Source organism: Aspergillus sclerotioniger (genome assembly GCF_003184525.1).
Source record: "Aspergillus sclerotioniger CBS 115572 chromosome Unknown BO94scaffold_11, whole genome shotgun sequence".
In the NCBI taxonomy this organism is placed as follows: Eukaryota; Fungi; Ascomycota; class Eurotiomycetes; order Eurotiales; family Aspergillaceae; genus Aspergillus; species Aspergillus sclerotioniger.
Genome location: NW_020291001.1, coordinates 534,239 through 557,097, shown reverse-complemented (window position 1 = coordinate 557,097; position 22,859 = coordinate 534,239). Strand labels below are relative to the sequence as shown.

Sequence of the window (22,859 nt, the reverse complement as noted above, 5' to 3'; positions counted from 1 at the left end):
GGCCTCAGGTCCGACGCCCTACACTGGATCATGTTTGTTGATCTGAGTCACTCGTGAGTCACCTTGAGGTTAAATAGTCCTCCTCGTCCTCTTCTCCTTCTCATCATCCAGTATCTCACTTCATCCACCATCATGTCTTCTGCTTCTTCCACTTCCACTTCCACTCCGGTGCCCTTTGGGGCTGCCATGCGCGAGCAATTCTGCCTCGATCCCGAATGGAAGAACCTCAACCACGGCAAGCATTTCCCCTCTTCCCTACTTTTCCCCCCACCAAACCCCTCACCACCACCACCACCACAACTACCTCAATCCTAACAAACTTCAGGATCCTACGGCACATACCCGCTCCCCGTCCGCTCTGCCCTGCAATCCCACCAACATCTGGCCGAATCCAGCCCCGACCTCTTCATCCGACGGACCTCCCCGGCCCTCAGCGCCGAATCTCTATCGCAACTGTCGTCGCTGCTCAACGTCCCCGCCTCCACCCTCGCCTTCACCAAGAACGCCACCACCGCCGTCTCCACCGTCCTCCACAACATCCCCTTTACTGCCTCCGACGTGGTCATCTATTTCGACACCGTCTACGGAGCCGTCGAATATGGCCTCATCTCTCTTTCCGAGCGCTCCCCTGTCCAACTCCGGAAGGTGGAGTACGAATTACCCGTTTCCCACGACGAAATCGTGAACCGCTTCAAAGCCCTAGTGGAGAAGGTCCAGACAGAAGAGGGTCTGAACGTCAAGGCAGCCGTATTTGACACGGTGGTGAGTATGCCTGGTGTTCGATTCCCCTGGGAGAAGTTAGTAGAAGCGTGTCGCGAACTAGACGTCTTGAGTATCGTGGATGGTGCGCATGGCATTGGCATGTTCAAGGTGGATTTGGGCGCCGTGAAGCCGGACTTTTGGGGGAGTAATTTGCATAAGTATATCCCCCCCCCCTCTCTCTTTCTCGTGATCCATATAGATGTTAATGACCATGGAATAGATGGCTCTACGTCCCCCGCGGCTGCGCAGTCCTCTACGTAGCACCAGAACACCAACATCTCATCCGGACAACTCTCCCCACATCATGGGGATATATCCCCAGCACCAGCCTCGCCTCCACAGGCAAAGACGCCGAAGCAACAGCCCTCGCATACAGAACCCTCTTCCAATCAACCGCCACCAACGACGACACGCCCTACCACTGCGTCCCCGCGGCATTGACCTTCCGGAAGGAGATCTGTGGCGGGGAAGAGCGCATCCACGCCTATCTCGAACAACTCGTCAACGAAGCCGCGGATCTAGTCGCCAATATCCTGGGGACGGAAGTCCTCCAGGAACGGGGCCTCAAGGAAGGAGAGAAGAGTTTGTTGCGGTCGTGCGCGTTGAATAACGTTCGGTTGCCGATTGTTGTGCAGACCACTACTGGTGAAGATGCGAGTGTGATGGATTGGACGAAGCCAGGGCCTGAAGGGAGTCTCTATGCGCCGTTACCCAAGACATTAGCAGGACAGGTAGCGGGTTGGATCCAGGGGAAGTTGATGGATGAGTATAAGACGTTTTTGCCCGTGTTTGTATATAAGGGCTGGTTGTGGACGAGGTTGAGTGCGCAGGTTTATTTGGAGTTGAAGGATTTTGAATGGGCGGGGGGTATGTTGAAGGAGTTGGTGGGGAGGGTTGGGGGGGAGTTTCCGGCTGCTTCTAATTGATTGAGCAATTGGGGGTAAATTTGTTATGTTGATATAATTGATATTGATGATTGTTCATATAGATGAATGAATTAGCATCAATCAATAGCAAATCAATCTATACGATTACCATAGTATAGGTATCTAGCTCTGAGCATGGGCTCAACCCTCACCCTACTACCTAGTACACAAATTAGTCGAATGAGCTAAACCCAGTTCCGGATATTATCTAGTTCAGAGTATTAAGGTTACTACCGCCAAGATGCAAGATCTGATAAGAATGATAGATAGATAGTGAGGGACGGATATCTGATGCGGATCTATCTCTCACTCGCTCATTGAGGGTGTGTTAGGGTTACTGCTTACCCATCCTCCTAACTAAGTATCTAGAGATAGTGGGTATTGATCGATTGCTTGGATTGGGTGGGGAGGGTTTACTATTTATGATTTCTCTTGATGGTACAGAAATGGATTTTTTTGTGAAGAGAGAGAGAGAGATAAATGATGATTAGTATGTATGCATGCATTGGACTCCGTGGATTGATTGATATCGGTCAGTTAGCAATGCAGCTCCATTGATCAGCTAGAATGAAAATGATATAAGAAAGATGATATTAAGAAATACGGAATAGATCGTATCCGTCATGTCTTCATAGCATTCGTCACTACATACACCTCACATTCTCCCTTACCATTGCTGCATCATTAGCTGCTGCCCCCACCCAGCCGACTGCGCAACCACCCCGTGACCCCCCCTGAACCCTCCCCCCGACTGCTCCGCCGTGGCTCCTCCGACCCCGACCACGATGACGACCACGTGCTCCACCCTGACGGCGACTGTCCCCCGCGCGGCCGACTCTGACTCTGACTCGGCTCCCCACTGTTGGAGTGTTGTGGTGCTGGTTCCGGACTATCAGGGATGATGGTGGGGTTGTTTCTTGTGCCCTCGGGTTCCTCGGGTCTGGTTTCGGGTCTGGCCTCGGACCTGATTTCAGATCTGATACAATTAGAGTCACTCAAGTAGCAGGTATAAATGAAACAAGCTTACTGGCTGGCGTCAATGCTCCGCCGACAGTGCGGACACGTGTTGTGCTGGTTCAGCCATAGCTCGATGCAGTTATAGTGAAACCAGTGCTTGCACGGCAACATCGTCACCTCCGTCCCCAGCTCCACAGTGTCCATGCAGATTGAGCACTCCGCCCGGCCTTCGCTCCCCAGCATCTCCGCGTCTACCTTCTTCTTCGGCAACGACTGAATCGCAGTGGCCGGGGCCGGCGGCGGCGCCCCTCGGGTGGCGGTCTGCTCAATCAGTTGTTCAATGACTCGGTCCAGCTCCTCCTGTGAGTACACTATGTCTCCGCGACGATCAAAGTTGAGTAATGTCGACAACATACCCAACGGATTCGGGCCGGTCACTACCCGTACACCACTGCCGCCCGCTTGTGTGTTCGTGCCAAAATCGGATCGGAACAGCTCGAGAATACTACATTCGTTAGCCTAGACACGCAACAACGCAGATCGACTTACTCGCTTAGGGTCCGCAGTGGATTGTTCAGCGGTTGGGGACCGTCCGCATTCCGCGGATGCAGCCCGTCATCCTGCCCCCGGCCATCAGCCTCAATGTCAAACTCGAATGACCCTAGGGTCCGCCCACGGTCGCGGTCTGGAGTGTGGGGTTGGCTGGACGTCGAACCCGGGGGGTTCTGCTGTCGGTAGGTGTTCGCAAGCCCGTTGAAGATGCTGTCTAGCCCCTGCACCATTGGCATCAACGGGTCGTTGGCTGGTCGCTGGCTGGGGGGCGACCGACGTGGGAATCCATGGGTATAGGTTGTTGTTGAGAAGGTGAAACGACCGTCAGGGGAGCGAAATGTGCGGTGGGTAAATCCATTTCCATCTCCATTTCCAGATCCATTTTCATTTCCTGTCCCCCAACCATGATCGAGGTCGTCATCTTCCTCTTGGTGTGCCCAGGGGTTGTGATCGGCCCACGGATTCGGGCGGGCTCTGGCCGGGGCGGGGGCCGAGGGGGGTCGTTCGGGTAGAGGGTCGGCATCAGGATCGGGGGGAATTTCGATCTGGTGTCTCTGATTAGATGTCTGCTGAGAAGGAGACCGAGAGAGACGTACAATCTCGGTAAAGTCCGACTCGCAATGCGGACAGGTCATATCGCCGGCGTTGTGCAGCCAGACGCCACCACAGGCATGGCAGAACATACGGTCCCCGGCATCAGCCATGGCGATCGATGAGGACTAAGAAGGTGTAGATGGGAGACGGAAGAAGGAGGGGTCGAGACTATGTCAGACGGTCGTGCAGATCGAAATCGGGCGAATCAATCAGTCAGTCAGTTAATCAATCAGGCCGAGCAGATGCCAGAGCTCGATGCAGCGTCACTCATGGCTCGTTGGGCACGCATTCGTCACCATGCGAAGATCAGTGTAACCGGATGGAATCGATGAGTTGGTTGTACTGCGTAGAGGCGATGAGGGAGAGAAAGAGCAGGAGCAGAAGGCAGAAGTAGAGGGGAACTGTCAACTGATAAGTGATCAAGACGCTGGCATAATCGGGATGACGTTAGCAGCCTGTGGCGCAGCCAGACATTCCTCCGTTTTATACTCCATCTTCACCACGTAGCCTCATGGCTTCCCGGGATCTGTAGGAGGGATTCAACGGAGACTTCCTCGGCGGAGGATATCGACGGAGGATATCTACGATGAATATCTAACGCCAGACAAAGGCTCGTCGGAATCTCCCCATCTAACCCATCCATCCGATGCCATCGGATTCCGTATCCAGGAACCTCCATTAATATTAGCACATCCAATCTGCCGCATGGTCAAACGCCATAATGCTAAACGAACAACCAACCAGCACAGCCAAACAACCTATTTACATCATGCATCCATAATATACAGCAAACACCTAGCGTCTCTTTGCCCCCCGCATCACCAGTCCACCGACAACTCCCGCTGCCAGCGCCAGTCCACCCACGATGGCAATCCCCATCAGTCCCTCCTTGGACACCTTCTCATCGATCAGCTGCCCCAGACTGGCTGCCTGTAGATTGGCCGGCTCCTTCTCGCGCAGCAGGTCGTTGTACCGCCGGGCCTCGCCATAGTTTCCGAGTTTATAGTTGCCCAACGCAAGGTAGTAGAGGCATTCTCGTCGTCGTTCGGGCGCGGCACGGAAGATCTCTGACAACAGACGGACACCCTCTTGCTGTTCGCCCCGGGCGTTGGATTTGATCAGGCCCTGTCCATGTCAGCAGCGTCCTTCATCGGAAGCACCCGACCTACCCAGGCATAGTTGAACTTGGTCTGAATGCCGACGTAGTCGCCTTCTTTCTCGTACTGGGAGCGGAGGACCTGGAGTTCCGCTGGTTTCAGCGGGCTGGACGGGTTAGCTTCGTCGGCAGGATTCGCAGTGAGCATACCTCTCAGCGTCGGCGGCATCTGGATGTGTTAGCGAGATCAGTAATAGCGGAAAGGAGACATACAGGGAAGGTTGGAGCCCATGTTGATTGACTTGATGTGGGGAGAGTTGGCTGACTGACAGGCAGCGAGGAATCATGCGGGCGGCGATGCTTGTCGTCACCCGCTGTGGCGGTGCGGGCGGTGGCGGTTGCTCCAACAACAAATCAACAATCAATCATCCAGTGACACAGTACTGATTAACCACTCTATCAACTACATTGCTCACAACGATAAACACAACCGCCATCATGCTTCTCGACGAAAATCCCGCCGGGGTATGTTCTCACTACCTCACTCCACGTCTTCTTCTTGCTAATAGCTCAGCTCATCAACCACACCATCGGCAACTTCAACATCCACCCCGATAAACAAGCCGTCACCCGCATCAATGACTCGCTCGCGGCCCTGCAGCAATCGCGCGAACTGCGCACGCGCGAGGCTGAGTCCGCTCTACGCAAACTGTCGCGACATCTGTCGGCGCTGAACGCTCAGCATGAGGAGGCCGTGTCGGCGCACGACTCGGGCAAGCACGCCGCCGAGATTGTCGAGTTGGACACGAAAAAGTTCCGGATCGCCAAGGCGGCGACAGAGCTCGAAATCGAGAGCGAGCGACTGGAGGGCGAGCTGGAGATGCTTAAGGAGCGTCTGGCAGATCTGGAGGCGCAGGGACTGGAGGGTGACGAGCCGACGCGCCGGGAGCGCGAGCTGGACGATGCGACCTTGTAAGACCTACTCACTGACCTGATATGCACTGTAGCTAACTGTCTAGGCTGCGATTGAAAATCTACCGATCACTAGGGGTGGATATCGAGGCGGACGAGGCGGGAAACTTCAACAAGGCGGTGATTCGCAACAGTCGCAAAGGCGACGTGCATGTCGTGAATATCGACCCGAAGTTCTCGCGGTTTTTTTACTCAAACTACTTTTGGACGACGATGCAGGGATAACAGATTGTTATGGATTTGGCGTTACGGGATACCCAGGAATATATATACATTTCATTGATACTCTTACAGTCTATTCTTCACGTAGATCCATCCATCCCATCATCCTAGACCTCATCACCATGCAAACACCTCCTGACAACCTCCCTCTCCTCCCTACTCAACCCACTCACCCTCCCATCAGACACATACAACAACGGCTTCTCCCCAGGAAACAACCTCTCCACGACATCCACCACCTCCTCATATCTCTCGACCCCAACATCCCAAATGCCAAACCACCTCCTCTGTACGTCCTCCATCCTGCCCACCACCTCCTCCATCCCAGGAACCTCCTCCCCTTCCCACGTCAACTCAACCCCATTCCCATCCCCTCCCTTATCTTCACCCCCCCCATAAACAACCCTAACCCCCAACTCCCCCACCCCCAACCCCTCCACCGCTCCATTCCACAAAACCTGCCTCAATCTCCCCCCCAACTCAACCAAGCACCAAACGATGGGAAACCTACTTCTCGCCAACGCCTCCCTCACACCCTTTGTCGCCTCCCTAGGCGAAACCAACACCCCCACCACGCCACTTCCGCGCCATCCCACCGGCGCCTGCGAAAACGTGCCTTCCAGTTCACGAACAAGATTCGGTCCGAGCTTCGTCTTCAGGGCTTTGCATTGCACGAGGACTCGGAGCGGATGTTCGTGGGTGGGCAGGTGCCAGGTACCGAGGAGGTCGAGGCCGGCGTCGGAACGGCCGCCGGTGCGGTGGAGGAGGAGCGCGGAGGAGAGGAGGGTTTGTTGTGTGGTGTATTCGTAGTGTGTGCCGATGTAGGTTGTGCTGGTGGGGGGGAGGGAGGTTCGGGTGGCGTGGGTGAGGAAGGATGGGAGGGAGTGGTGGTTAAGTGTTGGGGAGGGAGGGGGGAGGGGGAGTTTGAAGAGCCGGCGGGTGAGGGGGGAGAGGGATATTGTCATTATGGTTGTGGTTGGTGGTTGGGGTATTAGTTGGGCATTTAATGTGTAGCGGAATCTGGAGGTATGGTTAGTAGGGGTGTAGGAGTAGGGAAAGAAAAACATACCTGTAGAGGAAAAGTCGAAGATGAAGCTAAAGTCGTTGTAAATAAACAGGGCTGTTATCGGTATCGGTATCGGTATCGGTATCCCATCGGCCGGTCTTATCGGAGCTAAGCTCTTCTTTCACTTTCACCTCCGCTCCGCTCTTCACCACCATCACCACCGCAAAACATACAACCTCTTTCTCTCCCTCCCTCAGCACAAGCATACAGATCAACCTACCCACCTTTACAAATCCGCATCGCATAATCGCACTCACACTCAGACTCAGACATCAAACCCTCAAAATGGCCGACATCCTCACCCAACTCCAAACCTGTCTAGACCAGGTACTCACTCCCCCCAAAGCAACCCCCCATCAAACCCCTACTAACAAACCAATTCCAGCTCGCAACCCAATTCTACTCCACCCTAAGCTACCTAACCACCTACCACGACAACATCCCAACGATACCCCCACCCGACATCCCCCCCTCGCTCTCCGCGCCCCCACTCGCAAAAATCCCCAAGAACTCATCCACGCCTCCCGTCCCCGCAACAATCGCCCAGCATCAAACAACAACCCAAACCTCTCCACCCCCACCAACACCCAATCCGCAAGAGAACCCGGAAGGAGGGGAAACAGACCCGGCACTACCTGCGCCGGACAGCGCGGAACTGTTCGCTGCTCGACAGCGCGAACTGGCTCGAGACTTGGTGATTAAGGAGCAGCAGATCGAGTATTTGGTTAGTGTGTTGCCGGGGATTGGGAGTAGTGAGGAGGAGCAGGAACGGAGGATAAGGGAGTTGGAACGGGAGTTGAGGGGTGTGGAGGGGGAGAGGGAACAGAGGAGGAGGGAGTTGGGGGAGTTGAGGAGGAGGTTGGGGAGTGTGCTCGGGGTTTTGGAACGGGGGGTTTATTGAGTTGTTCCTTCGAGGATGGCGTAGGGGTGGTGCGTTATTTTTGGGGAAAATGGAGGTTTAAGGTTAATGAGGGGTTGGGTAATTGGTATGAAAAATGGAGGTGTTGGAACATGAATCAAGGTTGATTGACTTGCGTCTCTATTATCACTGGTCTATCGTGTATTATATGGGTAGCCAGATGAACAGCAAAGAGCAAAGAGCAGAGTAAAGCAAAGCAATAAATGCAGCATAAATCAAATGCACTCCAACGCCAGGGTATCAACCAGATTCACCGCATCATCTCCACTCACTTAAATAATCCCCGGTACTCCCGCATCCGCTGCTCCTGTACGTCCTTCTTATCCAACTTTCCCCGGTTCAAGCTCAGATCCGCCAACTGCTGCTTCTTCTTCGCCAATTCGAAGATTTTCTCTTCAATGCTTCCCTTCATCAAAAACTGCACCGTCGTGACCTCGCGCTGCTGCCCAATCCGATGAACCCTGTCCACGGCCTGTGCTACCGCCGCCGGGTTGTACTGCGGCTCCATGATATAGACTTTGGATGCCGAAGTCAGGTTCAGGCCCACTCCCCCCGCTCCGATTGTCGCTAGCAGCACCGTGATCCCGTCGTTGTATTGGAATTCCTCCAGCGCCTTGTGCCGCGCCGCCAGTGTCATCGTCCCGTCCAGCCGCGTGAACCCGGTGATGCCGTTGTGGCGCAGTGCAATCTCAATCAGATCCAGGTGCGACGTCCACGCCGAGAACACCACGCTCTTGATTGGCCGGTCCTGTCCCTGGCTCTCCTCCGCGCTCTCCAGTAGCTGCGCCATCAGCGCCTTGGTCTTGGTGTGCGGCCCTCCATACTCCCCCAGCGTTTTGCCGTGCCGTCGGCTCTGCTTGGCCTGCGCCTGGTCCATCATATAGTCTTGCAGTCCGCCCACAGTGATCATCGAGTACGACGCTGGAATCCAGCCGTCGCAGACCTGACATTTGATATCGTGAGCCGGGCCCGGGTTGTCGAAGGCATCTTTCCAATCCGAGAAACAGTCCGGACATTGGACATCGAAGCACGGCAGCACGATCGCCATGGCAGTTCGTCGGTCTGTCGGTCCGTTGTCGGAACTGGGCTCCTCCAGGCGTTTCCCGCACACAGCGCACGTGTCCGCTGACGACTCCTGCATCAGCGTGAACATCTCATACGCCTTTTTGTCTGTGGCCCCAGTCGTGTCACCAGCGCCCTCCTCGAGATCAATGGCGTCATGCACACTCATGCCCTTGATGCGTTTGCGGTCATCCGGTTCTAGAAGCTCCTTGCCGTGCGCGCTGATCTGCCGGAGGATCATCATGGCTTTCAGGATGTGATGGTACATCCGGCCCTTCATCTTAGTCTGCTCCTCGCCGGCAATCACCCGCATCATCACGTTGGATTCTTTGCGGAAGAATTCGTGCAGCTGCTGCTCCTTCTCTGTGAATGTGAGCATGATGATCTTATCATGCCGCGCTGGCAAATCGATCTTGTCTTTGACCCGGCGGAGTGTGAACGAGTCCACAAGCACCCGCAAGCTGGCCAGCACGGTTGCGTCTCCCGTCTTGAAGCGACTAAGGATATGAATCCCGAATCGCCCGCGATCATCATACGGGAAGAGCCCGAGAAACTTGGTGACCGACAGGAGATCTTCTAGGCGATTCTGGATGGGCGTGCCCGTCACGGACCACCGCCGCTGGGAGTTGAGTTTAAAGATGGCCTGCGTCTGTGCCGCGCTCTGCTCTCGGATCGTGTGCGCTTCATCCAGAACAATACGGAACATGTTCATCTTAGTCAACGGGCTGACGCCGCGCTTGGCCCCTCGCCCAGACAGTTCGCTGAGTACAATGCTGTACGTAGTGATCACCAGATCGTACTTGGACAGCTCATCCACGTCGTTGGTCCGCGACGAGCCATGGAATACATAGTACGACAGAGCATCCGCCTGGAGATGTTCCTTGATTTGGGCCACCCAGTTATTCACCGCGCTGAGTGGTGCTACCAGCAACGTCGTCTTGGTATTTCGGATGCCCGGCAAGCTGCGGACCATGTCAGGATCCGGGATCAGACCTGTCCACTGGCTCGCCTCCTCCAGCGAAGAAAGAACAAGCGACAGAATGCTCAATGTCTTTCCCAGCCCCATCATGTCCGCCAGCAATCCTCCCAAGCTTTGTGGGGGCTCCTCGTCGAGCACCGTCCCACTAATAACCTCGCGATACCTCTTCTTGCCGTTCGCGCGATAGTCCACCCGCCAGAGCGAGTTGTTGTCTGCCTCCTCAGGCCCAAACTTGCGCGGCTTCTCCTTCTCCGTCATGAACCACAGCGCCTGCTTCTGGTGGCGCAATAACGGCGTGGACAGAGACGGCGGAGGATCCATTTCGGGAAGGTTGTCAGCGCTCTGCAGCTGATCGAACATCTTCATCACCGCGTCATTCACCTCTTCTGCTGTTCGCACTTCATAGTTGACTCCCACTCGGCTTCTCGCGGCCCCCGCAGGCCCCAAAGCCGGAGGGATTCGTCGCCTTTCGGCGTGCGGGTTGCACACGGGCACGCCCAGCTCCACCGAGAATGGCGTTCCCAGCCAGACATTATGCTGACCAAGATGTTTGCCCACACCCACCGCATCTTTCCTTAGGCCATACAGATTGACGGACGCTCGATAGATACTGGAGCACGGCGCCCACGGCCACTCGCCGTCCTTTCTTCTCCGCACATCCAATCGAGCCGTGATGTTCACCGTTAACGCCGGCGAGTCGAGAAGCGGAACGATCACCGATGCCGTCTTCGCATCAACGAGTCCAAAGACTTTCCCGTTAGGATCCGACACCTCAATTCGATTATTCTGACCCGGCTGTCGGTGCACCCCAAGCTTCATCGAAGGCCAGTCGTGCGTGGAACCGCTAAACATGGTCTGCGACGACGGCTTGGGAACCAATTGCGCCTGGATCGTAGCATTCTCAATCTTGCCGTAGCAGACCCTCTGGAGACTGAGGTTGTTGGACCCAGTAACCTGTACATCATCGTCATCAGTTGTTGCTGCTGAAGCATCTAGCATAATGTCAGCATATCATCCCATCCACACTGCCGTCATCCTACCAGTAGTCAGATCGACAACATTCGGCACCACCGCGGGTGAATCCGATTGGGAACGACCCTCCTTCACCCATTTGCCCAGCCCCGTGTTTCCCACCGGAAACCTCCGAGCCCTTGACCTCAGATCTTGATCCCCATCCACCTTGATCCTCTTATATGGCTGATCTAGACGCTCTTCCACCCCATACATACTTTCAATCAAGCTCCCATGTCGCGCATCGTCCATCTGCTCCGACCCCCTCTTCCCATCACTCCGCTCATCTTCAAGATGAGCATTAGTAAATTCCACCTCCACCACTGGCTCCGTACTAGCCTCGTGCTGCGGCGACGAACTCGCAGTATCCCGGGCGATCGACGACCTTGTAGAGCGCGACAGTGATCTAGAATTCGACTTCGGGCTACCCCTCTGCGACGGCTGCCTCCGACGGGGACTTAGAACACTTCGAGCCGCCGCCCCGACGCAACACCACCGCGCTGGGGAGTCGAGGGTTCCTGGGCAGTTCCTACTAGAAGTGAGTCTTCAGGGTCGGATCCGGTGGGGTCATCCGGAGGGGAGGGACAACGCAGGGAGGCAGGGAGAAAGCATCGGGGATCTTCCTGAGCCAGCGAAGGGAAATCCGGAGAGGTACCATTGTTCTTGTTTTTCTGTTGGAGGCGTTTCTTGTAGGCCCGCGGGTCCAGGAGCATGGCGGCGTGGGAGGCCATGATTCGGTGGACGATGCAGGTGCCCGAGACACGGGTGCGACGTAACCTATGGTGTAGACCCACAGACAGAGGTCAAGGTCGAATGAGGCGATGGCGGGGGAGGAGAAGGAAGGACATCTAGGAGAATAGTGGACTGGTCGAGGAGGTTCTGGAGTTGGGCGGGCGGGCGGAATGGAGGAAGAAAGGCTGAGCGAGCAGGCATACAACTGTACTGGATTGGACTGGACTGTCGGAGGGCGGGTGTCCGGTGGCGCAGGGACGAGCGTAAAGTGAGAGATGGCGGCTTCAGATCCAGATCCAAATCCCTTCCATGGCACGGCCTGGATGGAACGATCAGTCCGATCGGAGGGGCCGGCGAGTAGGGAGCAAGTGATGGACGAGTGAGGGATGGATGGTAGAGTTGCTTGGACCGTGACGAGCCCCGGCGATGCCAAGCGGGCGATAGATAAGATTGCGGGCCTCCGGTCGGTTTAGCAGCAGCAGCAGCTTCTCCAGGTCTCCACTCGAACTTATACTGAGCATACTATAGGTAGCACGATCAGTTTCGCGTCACTGTATTAGATTCTAAATGTGCTGAACTATATACTGGTGGTGTATTATGTATAGGTAGAGAGGCAACCGCCCACACATCCCTTGAAGATCAACTTCCATTTTATGACTAAACCATCAAGATTTTCCAACAAGGACCACCCTGCAAAGAACTCCTCATGCCAGGTTATCATGATACACGCTAAATAAAAAAAGAAGAATGGAAAGAAGCGGAGACGCGGAAGGTCCCGAAGATCATAGCCAAGAACCCAGGTTAACACCAGGTAAACACCGGGTTCTTGCTCTTCACGGCTTCGAGTCGCTCGACAATGACCTTGCGTTGGTTGCCTTCCATCCCCTCTGCCGCCGCGTATCCAAGGTCGCCTTCCAGGTCATCACTGCTGAAGATCAGATGTGCCTGCCCACGCGAACTGGACACCGAGCTGTGCTTCTGGTGTCGGCCCGGGCGAGGTGGAAGCGTCGCCCAGCTTCGGTCCATGCCTCTCCCGTGACTCAGCTCGTCAATGCTGTCGCGGCCAAATCGGTAGTCGCCCATGGTCGCCGGACTGCCGGACTGAGCCCGCGCGTGCCCTGACGTGGATCCGCGGCCGCGTGAGAGCTCGAATCGATTCGGGTTGGGCAGCTCATTCGGGGAAGATCCCAGCCCCAGCAGATCAACATCGGGGCCAGTGCCCAATGACATGGCTGCGCCAATGTCCATCTCCTCGTTATCTGGGTCGTAACGGGCGTGCTTATCGTAATGTTCGTAGCTCTTCACCTTTCGTTTCTGCGCATCCGTCGACGGCCCGCGGAGGGGGATAGCGACTGGAACATCCACCAGATCGTCCCAGACGCACACGCGCGTCCGTCGCGTCAATTCGAGGGGCCCATGATCGGGATGCTTCAGCGTCTCGACCACATTCCAGGCCTGTCCCTTCATCACCGCAATCTGCCGGGCAAACATGCTCTCCTTGAAATCGGAGTCCTGGGAGAACACCCGCCGGAGCGCCATTTGAGTTCCACTCCACCAAGCAGTCGACGTCAAAAGCGGCAGGAAATGATCTCGGGTTTTCTGCGAAAACGGCTGACCGATTAGAGAGACGGGGAGGAACAGCCAACCAAAGGGGAAGCTTCGCCACTATGATATGTTAGCAATTTCCACGTAGTTCAACCCATCGGCAATACTTACGGCATCAGGGTGCTTCCACGGCCACGATAAACTATTGTCAATGGCGCCAATCTGGATGGTCGCCTGAGGCTCGTTGGAGTTCAATGGGGTTCCGGTGCGACTGACGGCCACCATCGCCTCTCGTCGCCGGTAAGGATGGGGGGCTGTAGGCGTCCCGTCCGAGTTGACCGAAATCGGACGAGCAGGGGGCATGTCTTCATCATCTTGCGGTTGCAGCCCGTTGGGCTTGGGCGGATCTGCAACGATGGACACTTCTTCCGTCCTCCAATCGATCTTGATCATCCAGTTATCCAAACCACGATCCGTATTCCGCATGATGTAGTCGAGGATCACAAGCTTTTCCAATTCCTCTCTGAAAGACTGCTTCAAGGCCTCCGTCCAATAGAACCGCCGCTCTCGGCTCTCCTCGCGGGGCGATGGCGTGCGCGCTTGACCGTCCTCGTATTCTTCGTCTTCATCATCAGAATGGACGCCCGAAGGACGGCAAGCTTCGCTCCACGGACGCTTCTTGCGCTTCGGGGCATCCTCGGCTCGGAATCCAGAGTTGGTCTGGTCCGGCCAAGGGTGGTCTCGCAGGAAGAGGTTGGCATCCTTGTAGCCCTTTAGGAAGACTTGGAAGCTGCCCGCCTTGGGCGGAAGCGGCCTCTTGCCCATCCAGGCTTTCCTGCGATCCCAGAAATCGTAGAAGAACGATTTCGAGGACAGCCACACAATGTCGGTGTAAGGAACGAGATCCGTGCGCAGACGCGAGTCGAGAACATACGCGGCTGCTTCCGAAACATAGGACAGGTTAGGAATCAGACACGCCCGTCCGAAGAAGCAGGGGAACAAATTGCGATGGATCCATTTGGTCCACTTGGGGTTGCGGGACGCATAGGGTTCCTCGTCTTTGGGTTTGAAGACCCCAACCACTTTACCCTCGGTGTTGCGCGCGAAGTAACTACCCGAGCTACCTTGGGAGATCATCCGGGGATGGACCCCCATCTCAATGGCAACCCGGACACTCTCCACGACTTCCTCGAACTCGTCGCGGGCTCTCCGCGCAGCCCCCTCAATCTCGTCAGACTCGAGGGCCTCCGCCGAGATTGGTCGAACACCATCCGGAGCTTGGAAGACGGAGTGGTAGATCTCTAGTTTCTCCTCCTCAAAGGTCTTACCCTTGACGCGGTTGATCTTGAACTTGGAGGCGATTTCCTCCGCCCACCGCTCAAGGCGGGCATTGATGGCCTTGATGTCCACTCCGGAATTCCTCCGTCCTCGGCGATAGTGTCCGCTCAGTCTTCGTCGGTGTTCGGGAGGCGAGGACAGGCCGGCGGCCTGCATCTGGGCTCGGGAGGAGATGGGGGCATATCGGGGGGCGGACTGGGATATGGTGCCGGAGGCGTGTAGGTCATCATCATCTGAATAATCGTATTCTTGGGTTCTATCTTCCTCCTCCTGAGCCAAGCGGGCATAGCCCGAGGTCGCTGGCCGATTACTTTTAGGCATGGTGAATGGGGAAATCTATAGATATTGGGACAGCAATGAGGCAAGTCTTCGAATCATATGGAGGTGCAGGGAGGCAAAATTGAGAGAGTATGAATGAACGTAGAAGGGCAGGATGACAATGATGAGGCCAGACTTAAGCCATTACTGCATCACAACGCAACAGAGAGGGAAAAGAGGCGTGGTCCCCGACAACGGAGTGGGAGGAGAGGTGAGGGAGGAGTTTCCAGGTTGCCAGAGTTGAGGTGCCGCTCGTAGCAGCGCCGCTGTCATCTTGCAGAACGGCCAGCATTAGCCTACGCTTTACTCGTACCGTCACCGTACCGCCGTTACTAACGCTTAGTCAGGCTCCTGGCGGTCAGGCTCGGCCAGCCCCGGTCAGGGTCCAGGCCAGCCACACCCCGGGTACCGTACCATACCGCACCGCCATATCTGCCGTATCGTCCGGCGGCTCCACCCAAGCTTCACGAGCCCCTGAATGTTCGCTGCTCGACGTGATGGGACTCCGGGGGAGGTAGGACGGGTCTCTGGGGAAAAAGGACTGACCCGAGGATGTCGCTTCCAGGAGATCTAACCAGTCTTACTCTGAAAGCGTGGACGTGTCAATGTATAGAAACACCCGGATCCCGTCGATTCCACCGTCGGTTTTCAGCTTCACTCCGCAGTACTACACAGTACTTGTTTCTACAAATAGTAACAGCCCTACTCGGTTCAATTCGAACAATTCAATGGCTTATAAAAATCCTTGTCGTCCGAGCTGTCAATCCTGCCATTGACCCGTGCAGGGACGGAAAGCCGGTTCCTAGTCTCATCCCACGCGAGATGCGGCCATCGTGTCTGTCCTTCAATGGGATTGTGCTGCGATCTAAGACATGACCGATCAAGTGGATGGGGGTGCAGTAGCACGATGTATAACCCTGAAGGGTCCCCATAATTCGCAGACAGGTCCAAAATGGAGGAGTTCACCAGCCAGGCATTGCGCGCCAATCAGCTAGAAGACAGCAAGCATCCCGATACGCCGCAGCTTGCCTTCTATCGATGCCTCCAGTTCAACCTCAACCCGGCTGAATTGTGAAAGACCAGAGCCGCTGGCCGATGACTGGAGAAAAAAAGGCTAGGCTGGTGAGAAAGGGGCATGCAGGGGCGCGACAACAACATTGCGAGGATTCATTCCGGGCCTGTCCCGCGCATACTATTAGATAGAGCGATGCATAAACCTTGGAGCGGAGGGCATCGCATAGCAACTACTGCCTCGCTCCAATCCAGAAACCGGCGGGCTGATAAGGAGAATTCTTTGCGCAGGGGAAGAACTGGGCCCAGCCAAGCGGCCGTTCCGCAGAGCGATTTCGATAAATAATCGATAGCCTCCGACGCGCGATAGCAGCCCCGATAATCAACCCTCGATCTTCCTTCTCCCTCCCGTCCAGCTTCCTGTTCCCCTCCACCTCTGCCTCGACTCACTCCCCTCCCAGTCCATCCATTCTCGCATGGTTCGTTTCCCGTCAAATCAGTCAATTCGTTCGGTGCTCTTGTTTTCTCTTCCTGTCACTCCTTTCAGCTGTCGCTCCTTGGATCGACTCCCTGCTGCCACTTGTCTCCGGATAAGCCTTGTGGTGAGATCTTTTACTCCTGGGGCTTGATCTCTGGCGTCCATTTGGCCGGCCAAAAGCAAACATCAAAACAAAGAAATCCCTTTAGCTCCAAAAAAGTTTAATGATCGTTTGATTTCAACTGGTGGGAACACTGGCACGGCATTCCATATCATTCCTCCCTTTTTTACGTGGCTGGTCCTCCCCAACGGCACAAGCCTTTCCTCCCAGCCCGTCGTATACAACCCCCGGACCGACGGCACCTCCCTTCTCGAATTATCTCCAATTCGGTCATCTGGGGCCGAATTTTTAGCTAGTTCCTCCCGACAATCTCCACGGTGGCTTCACTCCTCTTCCGGGCGTCGCCCATCGACCCAGCCCTTCGTCCGCCGTCGCCGTCGAACTCCCAGTCTCAAGACTCAAACTACAAACATACCTCGTCCTCAATTGACAGCCAGTCGGGATCGCGTCAGTCGACCACGGACGTTGCTACCGGAGTGTCGTCGGCATCATCGCAGTATTCCGGAGCGCTTCCTGAATCGAGTTCTCTAGATAAATACAACCACAGCCCGAGCAGCAGCAACGGCAGCGCCTTTCCCAGTTCATTGGGCCCATCCTTGCCTGGACTCTCTGCTCTGGCATCGGTCGCATCTGCGCCCACTTCCAACTTGCGGTACGTGTACCTGGAAGAACTCTTCGTGCAATGTTCGACGAGGCCAACAACAGATGGGGGGAGTGTTCGGGAAGATCATGCGCGACATGCTGTCCCCCGAAGATATCATCACCTCAAGTCTGCATGTCCAACGCGCCTTATCTCTGGTTTTGCTGACAGTCTTACGTGTGCAGAGCCTCGAGTAGCAATGCGCAGCCCAGTATGGCCAATATGACATACGCGACATCTTCTCCGGCCGCCACCACTGGCGGACAAGGCAATAACCCGGTAAGTGCTGAAAGTAGGCTTATCGCTGATGAGTGATGGGTCTTATCTATCAAGCTACGCTGGCTTGTTGCTTTTTTTCCTCGTGATTCTCCTGTGACGCCCGACCCTTAAATTCCTCAATTTCTTTTTCTGTGCCAATCTGCTGTTATCAGCAGCCGCTGGAGGCTTGGCGCCGCACCACCTGCTCCTTATCGCGCCAGCCCATCAAATCTCTCCCGATCTTATCAACCAGCGCTCTTCCTCCTCCATCCACTATCAGCCCGTTTCCCCATCTTCTGTCTTTACCTCCCCCCTCCCTCGTGCGATCCTACTTGTCCAGAAACCATGGCGACTACTTTGGCTGATCCTAAACGTCCTCAATTACAGCCTGTATGCCAGAATTGCGGCACCTCCACCACACCTCTCTGGCGCAGAGACGAACTCGGCTCGGTCCTCTGCAACGCCTGTGGCTTGTTCCTCAAACTACATGGGAGGCCCCGTCCGATAAGCTTAAAAACCGATGTTATCAAGAGTCGCAACCGGGTCAAGACTGCTGGTCAGGGCCCCAAGCGTAAGGTGAGTCCCCCAGAAAAATTTTCTTGCCTTCTATACTACTTGCACACCTGAGATAACGGTCGCTGACGTTCGTATCCTACCTTATCAGTCCGGTGGCACTATCGATACAAATGGCATGTCTACCTCGAGATCCGAAGCCGGTACTCCTCCTCTAGGATCGCATGGATATCGTCGCGCGTCGCGTAAGACGTCACCGGGCCATTCCGACCGGTCCAACTCGCCCGTATCGCGAACAGAAACGCCTGGCATCCCTCCAATGCAACAACCACACCCCCAGCAGCAACACAATGCCAATATCGCTCCCCAGCACATGTTTGACAGTGTAACAATCGGGGACCACGGGCTAAATCCATCGAATTCGCTGCCCTCGGTACAGCCGCGGCAGCCGTCGCCCACCGCGACGTCCGCGGCTGTCGACCGCCATCTCGAGTCACCACAGACCTACGATGGATTGCTCGCGGCCAACACCTCGTTGAAAACTCGCGTGAGTGAATTGGAGTTCATCAATGAACTCTTCCGAGGCCGCGTGACAGAACTCGAGCAGAGCGGCGCGACTGCGCGCCGGTCGGAGATGATCGTCCGGGATTCGGAAGTACGGCTCCGGCGGTCTCTGGAGGAGGCCCAACGACGCGAAGATGATCTGAAGCGACGGATATCTGAGCTGGAGCGGCAGCTGGCCGACCAGGCCACATCGACCAACGCAGCGAGCCATGACAGCCCGGGTGAGCCTCTGGCCAAGCGGATGCGGCTGTCCGACGTAGTGGAGCAACCGGCGGTGTCCCCGACGAAATCGCCCAAGAGCGTCTAACCCTCGAGGGGGGTTAGGACTTGGACGCGCATGCGTTGAGTCGGGCAGCGCCGACGTAAACAAAGCGCAGCCGCGTTGCTGAGTTCTCTGATCTTCCCCGGTCTCTTTGATACCCTTTACGAGTCTTGTCATTGGCTGGCTGTATATCGGATTAACTACCTAATATATCTCCATCGATCCACTTCCTTCTTCTCTTCCTCCCTCCCTCCTCCCTCCCCTTCTTGCTCCGATATGAGACGGGGAAGACCACTCTGCACCAATCTCTCGAATGACCCAAAAGAAAAGGCCCTGTTTGTGAAAGGTTACATGTGTTCAGTAATTCGTGTTATCTATTACTCCCTGAATCTACGTTACTTTCTTCCTCTGCCTTGTTTGCCTGAACAAATTAATTACTAGATGGATGCAACCGGACGATAGGAACAGAACCTGCCTGCTTTCCGATGGCGGAACCCTACGGTAGCATAGCCCTTTACCTCTACAGTAGCACACAACCGTAATCCCACCACAGACCCTATCGTACCCGTCGATCCGCTCCAACCCTCCCTTCCAGCCCCCAGCACAATCAGGAACTTCGGTCATTCGTTCGTTATCAGTCAGTCAGTCAGTCAGTCCGCCTCCGCCTCCGTCCGAACCACATTTGCCCTTATCATCCCTTCCGTCCATCCATCCCGTCATCGCCGAGGAAAATCTCCCCATCAACCTACCTAGCCACTAATTGGACCAGCTTCCTCCGTCGGGGATAACTTGTCGATCTACCATCCTAGTTCTTATCGAGATACATTCTATATCGGATTCCCGACGGGCGGAATCCCTTTCCTAATGCTTACTGGGTAACTATGCCGTGTTTGTCTCTTTCCCCGCTTTCGTGCTATCTACCCCATTTTTGTTATCGGGGTTGGGTTTGATAGAGGGGATTATTGTACGGTGGTTTGGTTTGGTTTGGGGGCGGATTTGGTTTGTAGGTAGGTGGAAGTAAGTAAGTATTTAGTGGATGACTGATGATGAATAATTTACCTAGGTTAGATTGGGTTGGTTTGGTGAGGTTGGTGCCTCAGTTGCCTACTTACTTGCCTTATGGGGGCGTGTCTTCCTATCTGCTATCTAGATAGATAGTAGTGTTTATCGGTATCTCGGGGATGGTTAGGGTCCGGTTGTGTGGAATTGTGTAGGTTGTTGCTGTTTTTTGTATGGGGTTGTTTATCTAGGATGTAGATATATGTAGGGTAGATTTATTGAAGGGGATGGTTATTTGTTCCTTTTTCATTGATTTGGTGGGTTGAGAGTTGGGGAATTGGCATATGTGGGAGTGGAGTGGAGTGAAGTGAAGTGGAGTGAAGTGAAGTGGAGTGTATTCCAACGAGTGATGGTATGCAAGAGAAGAGAATGACATCCATCACCTGGATTGATGTTGCGAAGATTCCAATATGACCGTGACGCAGAGTCGAGTTGTATCTCTGTTGGGCTCTAGGCGATCATCGATCATTCACTCGGCGAGCTTTCCAGTGTCAGAGGCTTCACCTTGGGAGACTGCTTCGAAGGTACAGCTTCAGAAAGCTCTGACACTTCTGAAATAGGCCGCAAGTACATGGTGATAACCCAACCGGGCTCAACAACACTCTCCCAATCCTGAGGAAGGATAATGTCTCCATTGGAACCCATCAAGTCATAATATCCCTTGGCGACATGAGTCTCGATTACGTCGGACTGGAGAAAAGCTTGTCGGATAAACTTTTCCATGCCCTTTATCATACTCAGTCAGATACTGTCTGAGTATACAGATGAAGAGATGGAGATCAAGATGAAACTCACAATCCAAGTACGACAACAGTTGAACTGCAAACTATGCTTCCGTCCAATGGCATCTTCGAATATGATAATTTCCTTCGAATCCTCAGAATGTATCTCTTCCAGTAGGTGTCGAAGCTCGGAGGACGTGGGCTCGTAAGAAGGATTGGTGACTGATTTTATCAAGTTCCCGAGTAAAAGAACTGCACACAAAGTGCTATGAATGGCCTCAAGCAGAGATATTATTGCGTCGAGTGAGGCACAGAGTTTCGCTCCAAAGGTTGGTTTGGTAGTCGGCAGCGAGATGTGTTCTGGAACGGTATGCACACAGTCGAGAGTCGCTGTTAGTACTTCTTCAAGTGAAGCGCCGTTACCGGAAAGGCGAATGCGAAGGTGGTTGTAGTCTTTGTCCAGCTTGTCTGCGACTTCTCTGAGTAACATGCCTGGGGGAACGCTTTCTGGTAGATCCATGTTGGTGTCAACGAGAGAGGATGGGGGGACCATAAGATGTAAGCTAGACAATGTTTTGGTAATAGTGATCAAAAACAACGAGTGAAGGTGATAGATTAAACGTCAGAGAGGATATTGGAAGATAGAAAAGGTGGGATATAAGAAAGATTGCGCTCAGATGTTGAGATCACAACACAATTCAACAAATGTGTGATGGCAATGGGTGTGACTTTGTCATATTCACTTGTCTCATTATAAGTGAATATAGATCGCAGTCCAGCCGGTATCCCTGCTGCTGCTGCTTCTGCTTTCTTCATTCTGCTTTCATTGTATCCCATTCTGTCCTTTCTTCTTCTGCTTCTGCCTCCTATTCAAGTGCAGCGTATCCGCCCTTATTCAGCTTCTGCAGCTTCCTTTGGTCCACAGCGGAAGGTGGAGATCTGGACCGCTAGGGGGTCCCGGGTCGAATACAGTCAGCGGACACTGCGCGACAGGTTTCAGGTCTAAGGGGAGCAACACGAACATTTGAAAGGGTTCCCATGGACTGACTCTGGAGGAGGTGGTGGAATCACCATTCCTTCACTGCCATTGATGAGTGTTTCGGCATAGGAAGTCTGCGAAACAATCGATTCTGAATCTAGATTATGATCGATATGCATCGTCTCGGCGAATTCGGTTGCAACAGTTTCGGAAAGTCTGGTCGACACACTGTCCGGGTGATCACTCAAAGCATGGTTCAGGGCCTGACCCAGCTTTAGGTGATGTCGCTCGCGATACCGATGGATTGCACTTCGTTGCAATATAGCAAGTCCAAGGCGATCTGCGATGGCATCACCTGCCTGGGGGAATTCGCTTGAGATATGCTGTCGGTCAAAGTGCTCGAAATGGACTGCATCAGACCTTTCAATTCCCTGCAGACGATCATAGTGTGCTGACTGCTGAAGTACTATTGACATCTAGGACAGACAGTTTATCGTATCATGCAGGGCTGTTGCACTTCTGTTTGGTCGACGCCATCATCGTCGGTGTCCGATAGACTGTTATCATCCTTTGTAGTCGCTTCAGCAGCTGGATTGTCTGATCTCTGATATGTGATGCACCGCGTAGTCGGTAATCAAGTGATGACTGCCCTGCAACCTCCCCAGTTCGTCTTACCACAGTACCTGTGAGAAGTCTGACTCGTACTTAGCTAAATGACCCGACATAATCAGTTGCTTCAGCTTTTTCAAACAGGCAAAGCCTGAAAGAAGAGTGGGGTGCCATCGGGTTCATATGGAAGTCACAGAGGCCGATAATAACCAACCTAACGATTTGACGAAATCTAAAGCTATGTAGAGAAGCAGTCATTATCATTATTTGAACCAAATTAAGCAGTGACAATCTATGCCAGCCATCATTAGGCGATAACAAAAGTGGTTGCGATCCCAGCGTTCAAGTGGCATCGGATCTGACGTGGATGTGCTGCCGAATACAAAAAGGGATGGCGCATCTTTTTTCCCCCAATCCTCTCTGCTTACCCTGTTTACCATCCGTCAACATTATCATGAGACTAGTACGCTCATGCAATACATCTAAATACATACTCGCACATTCAACATTGTCAGCTCAATACCTACTCTATGCCCGCCCCCCTTCTTTACACCTCCTTTCCCAACGCCGAAGAATAGGCATATGCTCAACC

General features: G+C 54.3%; 11 protein-coding genes across 11 annotated transcripts; 4 read left to right on the top strand and 7 right to left on the bottom strand.

Annotated features, from left to right (window-relative positions):
* Positions 1-53: 53 nt before the first annotated feature.
* On the top strand, positions 54-1,758 carry BO94DRAFT_574492 (putative aminotransferase family protein (LolT); the record flags this gene model as incomplete). Its single annotated transcript, XM_025615021.1, has 4 exons — positions 54-235; positions 326-920; positions 983-1,629; positions 1,751-1,758. Exons 1-4 carry the CDS (start codon positions 133-135, stop codon positions 1,756-1,758), a joined length of 1,353 nt encoding a protein of 450 aa, XP_025468442.1. The 5' UTR covers positions 54-132.
* A 614-nt stretch (positions 1,759-2,372) lies between these two features.
* On the bottom strand, positions 2,373-4,340 carry BO94DRAFT_594138 (putative RING finger domain protein; the record flags this gene model as incomplete). Its single annotated transcript, XM_025616194.1, has 3 exons — positions 3,195-4,340; positions 2,716-3,150; positions 2,373-2,664 (listed from the first exon to the last, which is right to left on the bottom strand). The coding sequence occupies exons 1-3, from the start codon at positions 3,899-3,901 to the stop codon at positions 2,373-2,375; spliced, it is 1,434 nt and encodes a 477-aa protein (XP_025468441.1). The 5' UTR covers positions 3,902-4,340.
* Positions 4,341-4,586: 246 nt separating this feature from the next.
* On the bottom strand, positions 4,587-5,179 carry BO94DRAFT_584782 (mitochondrial fission 1 protein; the record flags this gene model as incomplete). The annotated part of the gene is made up of 4 exons (XM_025615654.1): positions 4,587-4,916; positions 4,961-5,054; positions 5,098-5,116; positions 5,161-5,179. The coding sequence occupies 4 exons, from the start codon at positions 5,177-5,179 to the stop codon at positions 4,587-4,589; spliced, it is 462 nt and encodes a 153-aa protein (XP_025468440.1).
* BO94DRAFT_534300 (kinetochore Spc24 family protein) lies at positions 4,991-6,151 on the top strand. The gene is made up of 4 exons (XM_025611512.1): positions 4,991-5,167; positions 5,224-5,412; positions 5,462-5,859; positions 5,907-6,151. The coding sequence occupies exons 2-4, from the start codon at positions 5,386-5,388 to the stop codon at positions 6,082-6,084; spliced, it is 603 nt and encodes a 200-aa protein (XP_025468439.1). The 5' UTR covers positions 4,991-5,167; positions 5,224-5,385; the 3' UTR covers positions 6,085-6,151.
* On the bottom strand, positions 6,129-7,046 carry BO94DRAFT_565318 (uncharacterized protein; the record flags this gene model as incomplete). The annotated part of the gene is made up of 1 exon (XM_025614488.1): positions 6,129-7,046. The coding sequence occupies one exon, from the start codon at positions 7,044-7,046 to the stop codon at positions 6,189-6,191; it is 858 nt and encodes a 285-aa protein (XP_025468438.1). The 3' UTR covers positions 6,129-6,188.
* Positions 7,047-7,346: 300 nt separating this feature from the next.
* On the top strand, positions 7,347-8,191 carry BO94DRAFT_39091 (med21 domain-containing protein). The gene is made up of 2 exons (XM_025607322.1): positions 7,347-7,474; positions 7,533-8,191. The coding sequence occupies exons 1-2, from the start codon at positions 7,433-7,435 to the stop codon at positions 8,046-8,048; spliced, it is 558 nt and encodes a 185-aa protein (XP_025468437.1). The 5' UTR covers positions 7,347-7,432; the 3' UTR covers positions 8,049-8,191.
* On the bottom strand, positions 8,171-12,230 carry BO94DRAFT_534297 (SNF2 family helicase/ATPase). Its single transcript, XM_025611511.1, has 5 exons — positions 11,774-12,230; positions 11,605-11,647; positions 11,337-11,584; positions 11,148-11,309; positions 8,171-11,099 (listed from the first exon to the last, which is right to left on the bottom strand). Exons 1-5 carry the CDS (start codon positions 11,847-11,849, stop codon positions 8,335-8,337), a joined length of 3,294 nt encoding a protein of 1,097 aa, XP_025468436.1. The 5' UTR covers positions 11,850-12,230; the 3' UTR covers positions 8,171-8,334.
* A 164-nt stretch (positions 12,231-12,394) lies between these two features.
* Positions 12,395-15,282, bottom strand: BO94DRAFT_514950 (1-phosphatidylinositol 4-kinase LSB6). Its single transcript, XM_025609902.1, has 2 exons — positions 13,567-15,282; positions 12,395-13,515 (listed from the first exon to the last, which is right to left on the bottom strand). The coding sequence occupies exons 1-2, from the start codon at positions 15,052-15,054 to the stop codon at positions 12,652-12,654; spliced, it is 2,352 nt and encodes a 783-aa protein (XP_025468435.1). The 5' UTR covers positions 15,055-15,282; the 3' UTR covers positions 12,395-12,651.
* Positions 15,283-17,904: 2,622 nt separating this feature from the next.
* BO94DRAFT_464218 (putative GATA transcription factor (AreB)) lies at positions 17,905-18,943 on the top strand (the record flags this gene model as incomplete). Its single annotated transcript, XM_025608052.1, has 2 exons — positions 17,905-18,135; positions 18,224-18,943. The coding sequence occupies 2 exons, from the start codon at positions 17,905-17,907 to the stop codon at positions 18,941-18,943; spliced, it is 951 nt and encodes a 316-aa protein (XP_025468434.1).
* Positions 18,944-20,422: 1,479 nt separating this feature from the next.
* BO94DRAFT_584775 (uncharacterized protein) lies at positions 20,423-21,199 on the bottom strand (the record flags this gene model as incomplete). Its single annotated transcript, XM_025615653.1, has 2 exons — positions 20,423-20,683; positions 20,753-21,199. The coding sequence occupies 2 exons, from the start codon at positions 21,197-21,199 to the stop codon at positions 20,423-20,425; spliced, it is 708 nt and encodes a 235-aa protein (XP_025468433.1).
* Positions 21,200-21,457: 258 nt separating this feature from the next.
* BO94DRAFT_38999 (uncharacterized protein) lies at positions 21,458-22,249 on the bottom strand. The gene has a single exon (XM_025607315.1). The coding sequence runs from the start codon at positions 22,132-22,134 to the stop codon at positions 21,682-21,684; it is 453 nt and encodes a 150-aa protein (XP_025468432.1). The 5' UTR covers positions 22,135-22,249; the 3' UTR covers positions 21,458-21,681.
* Between the last annotated feature and the right edge of the window lie 610 nt (positions 22,250-22,859).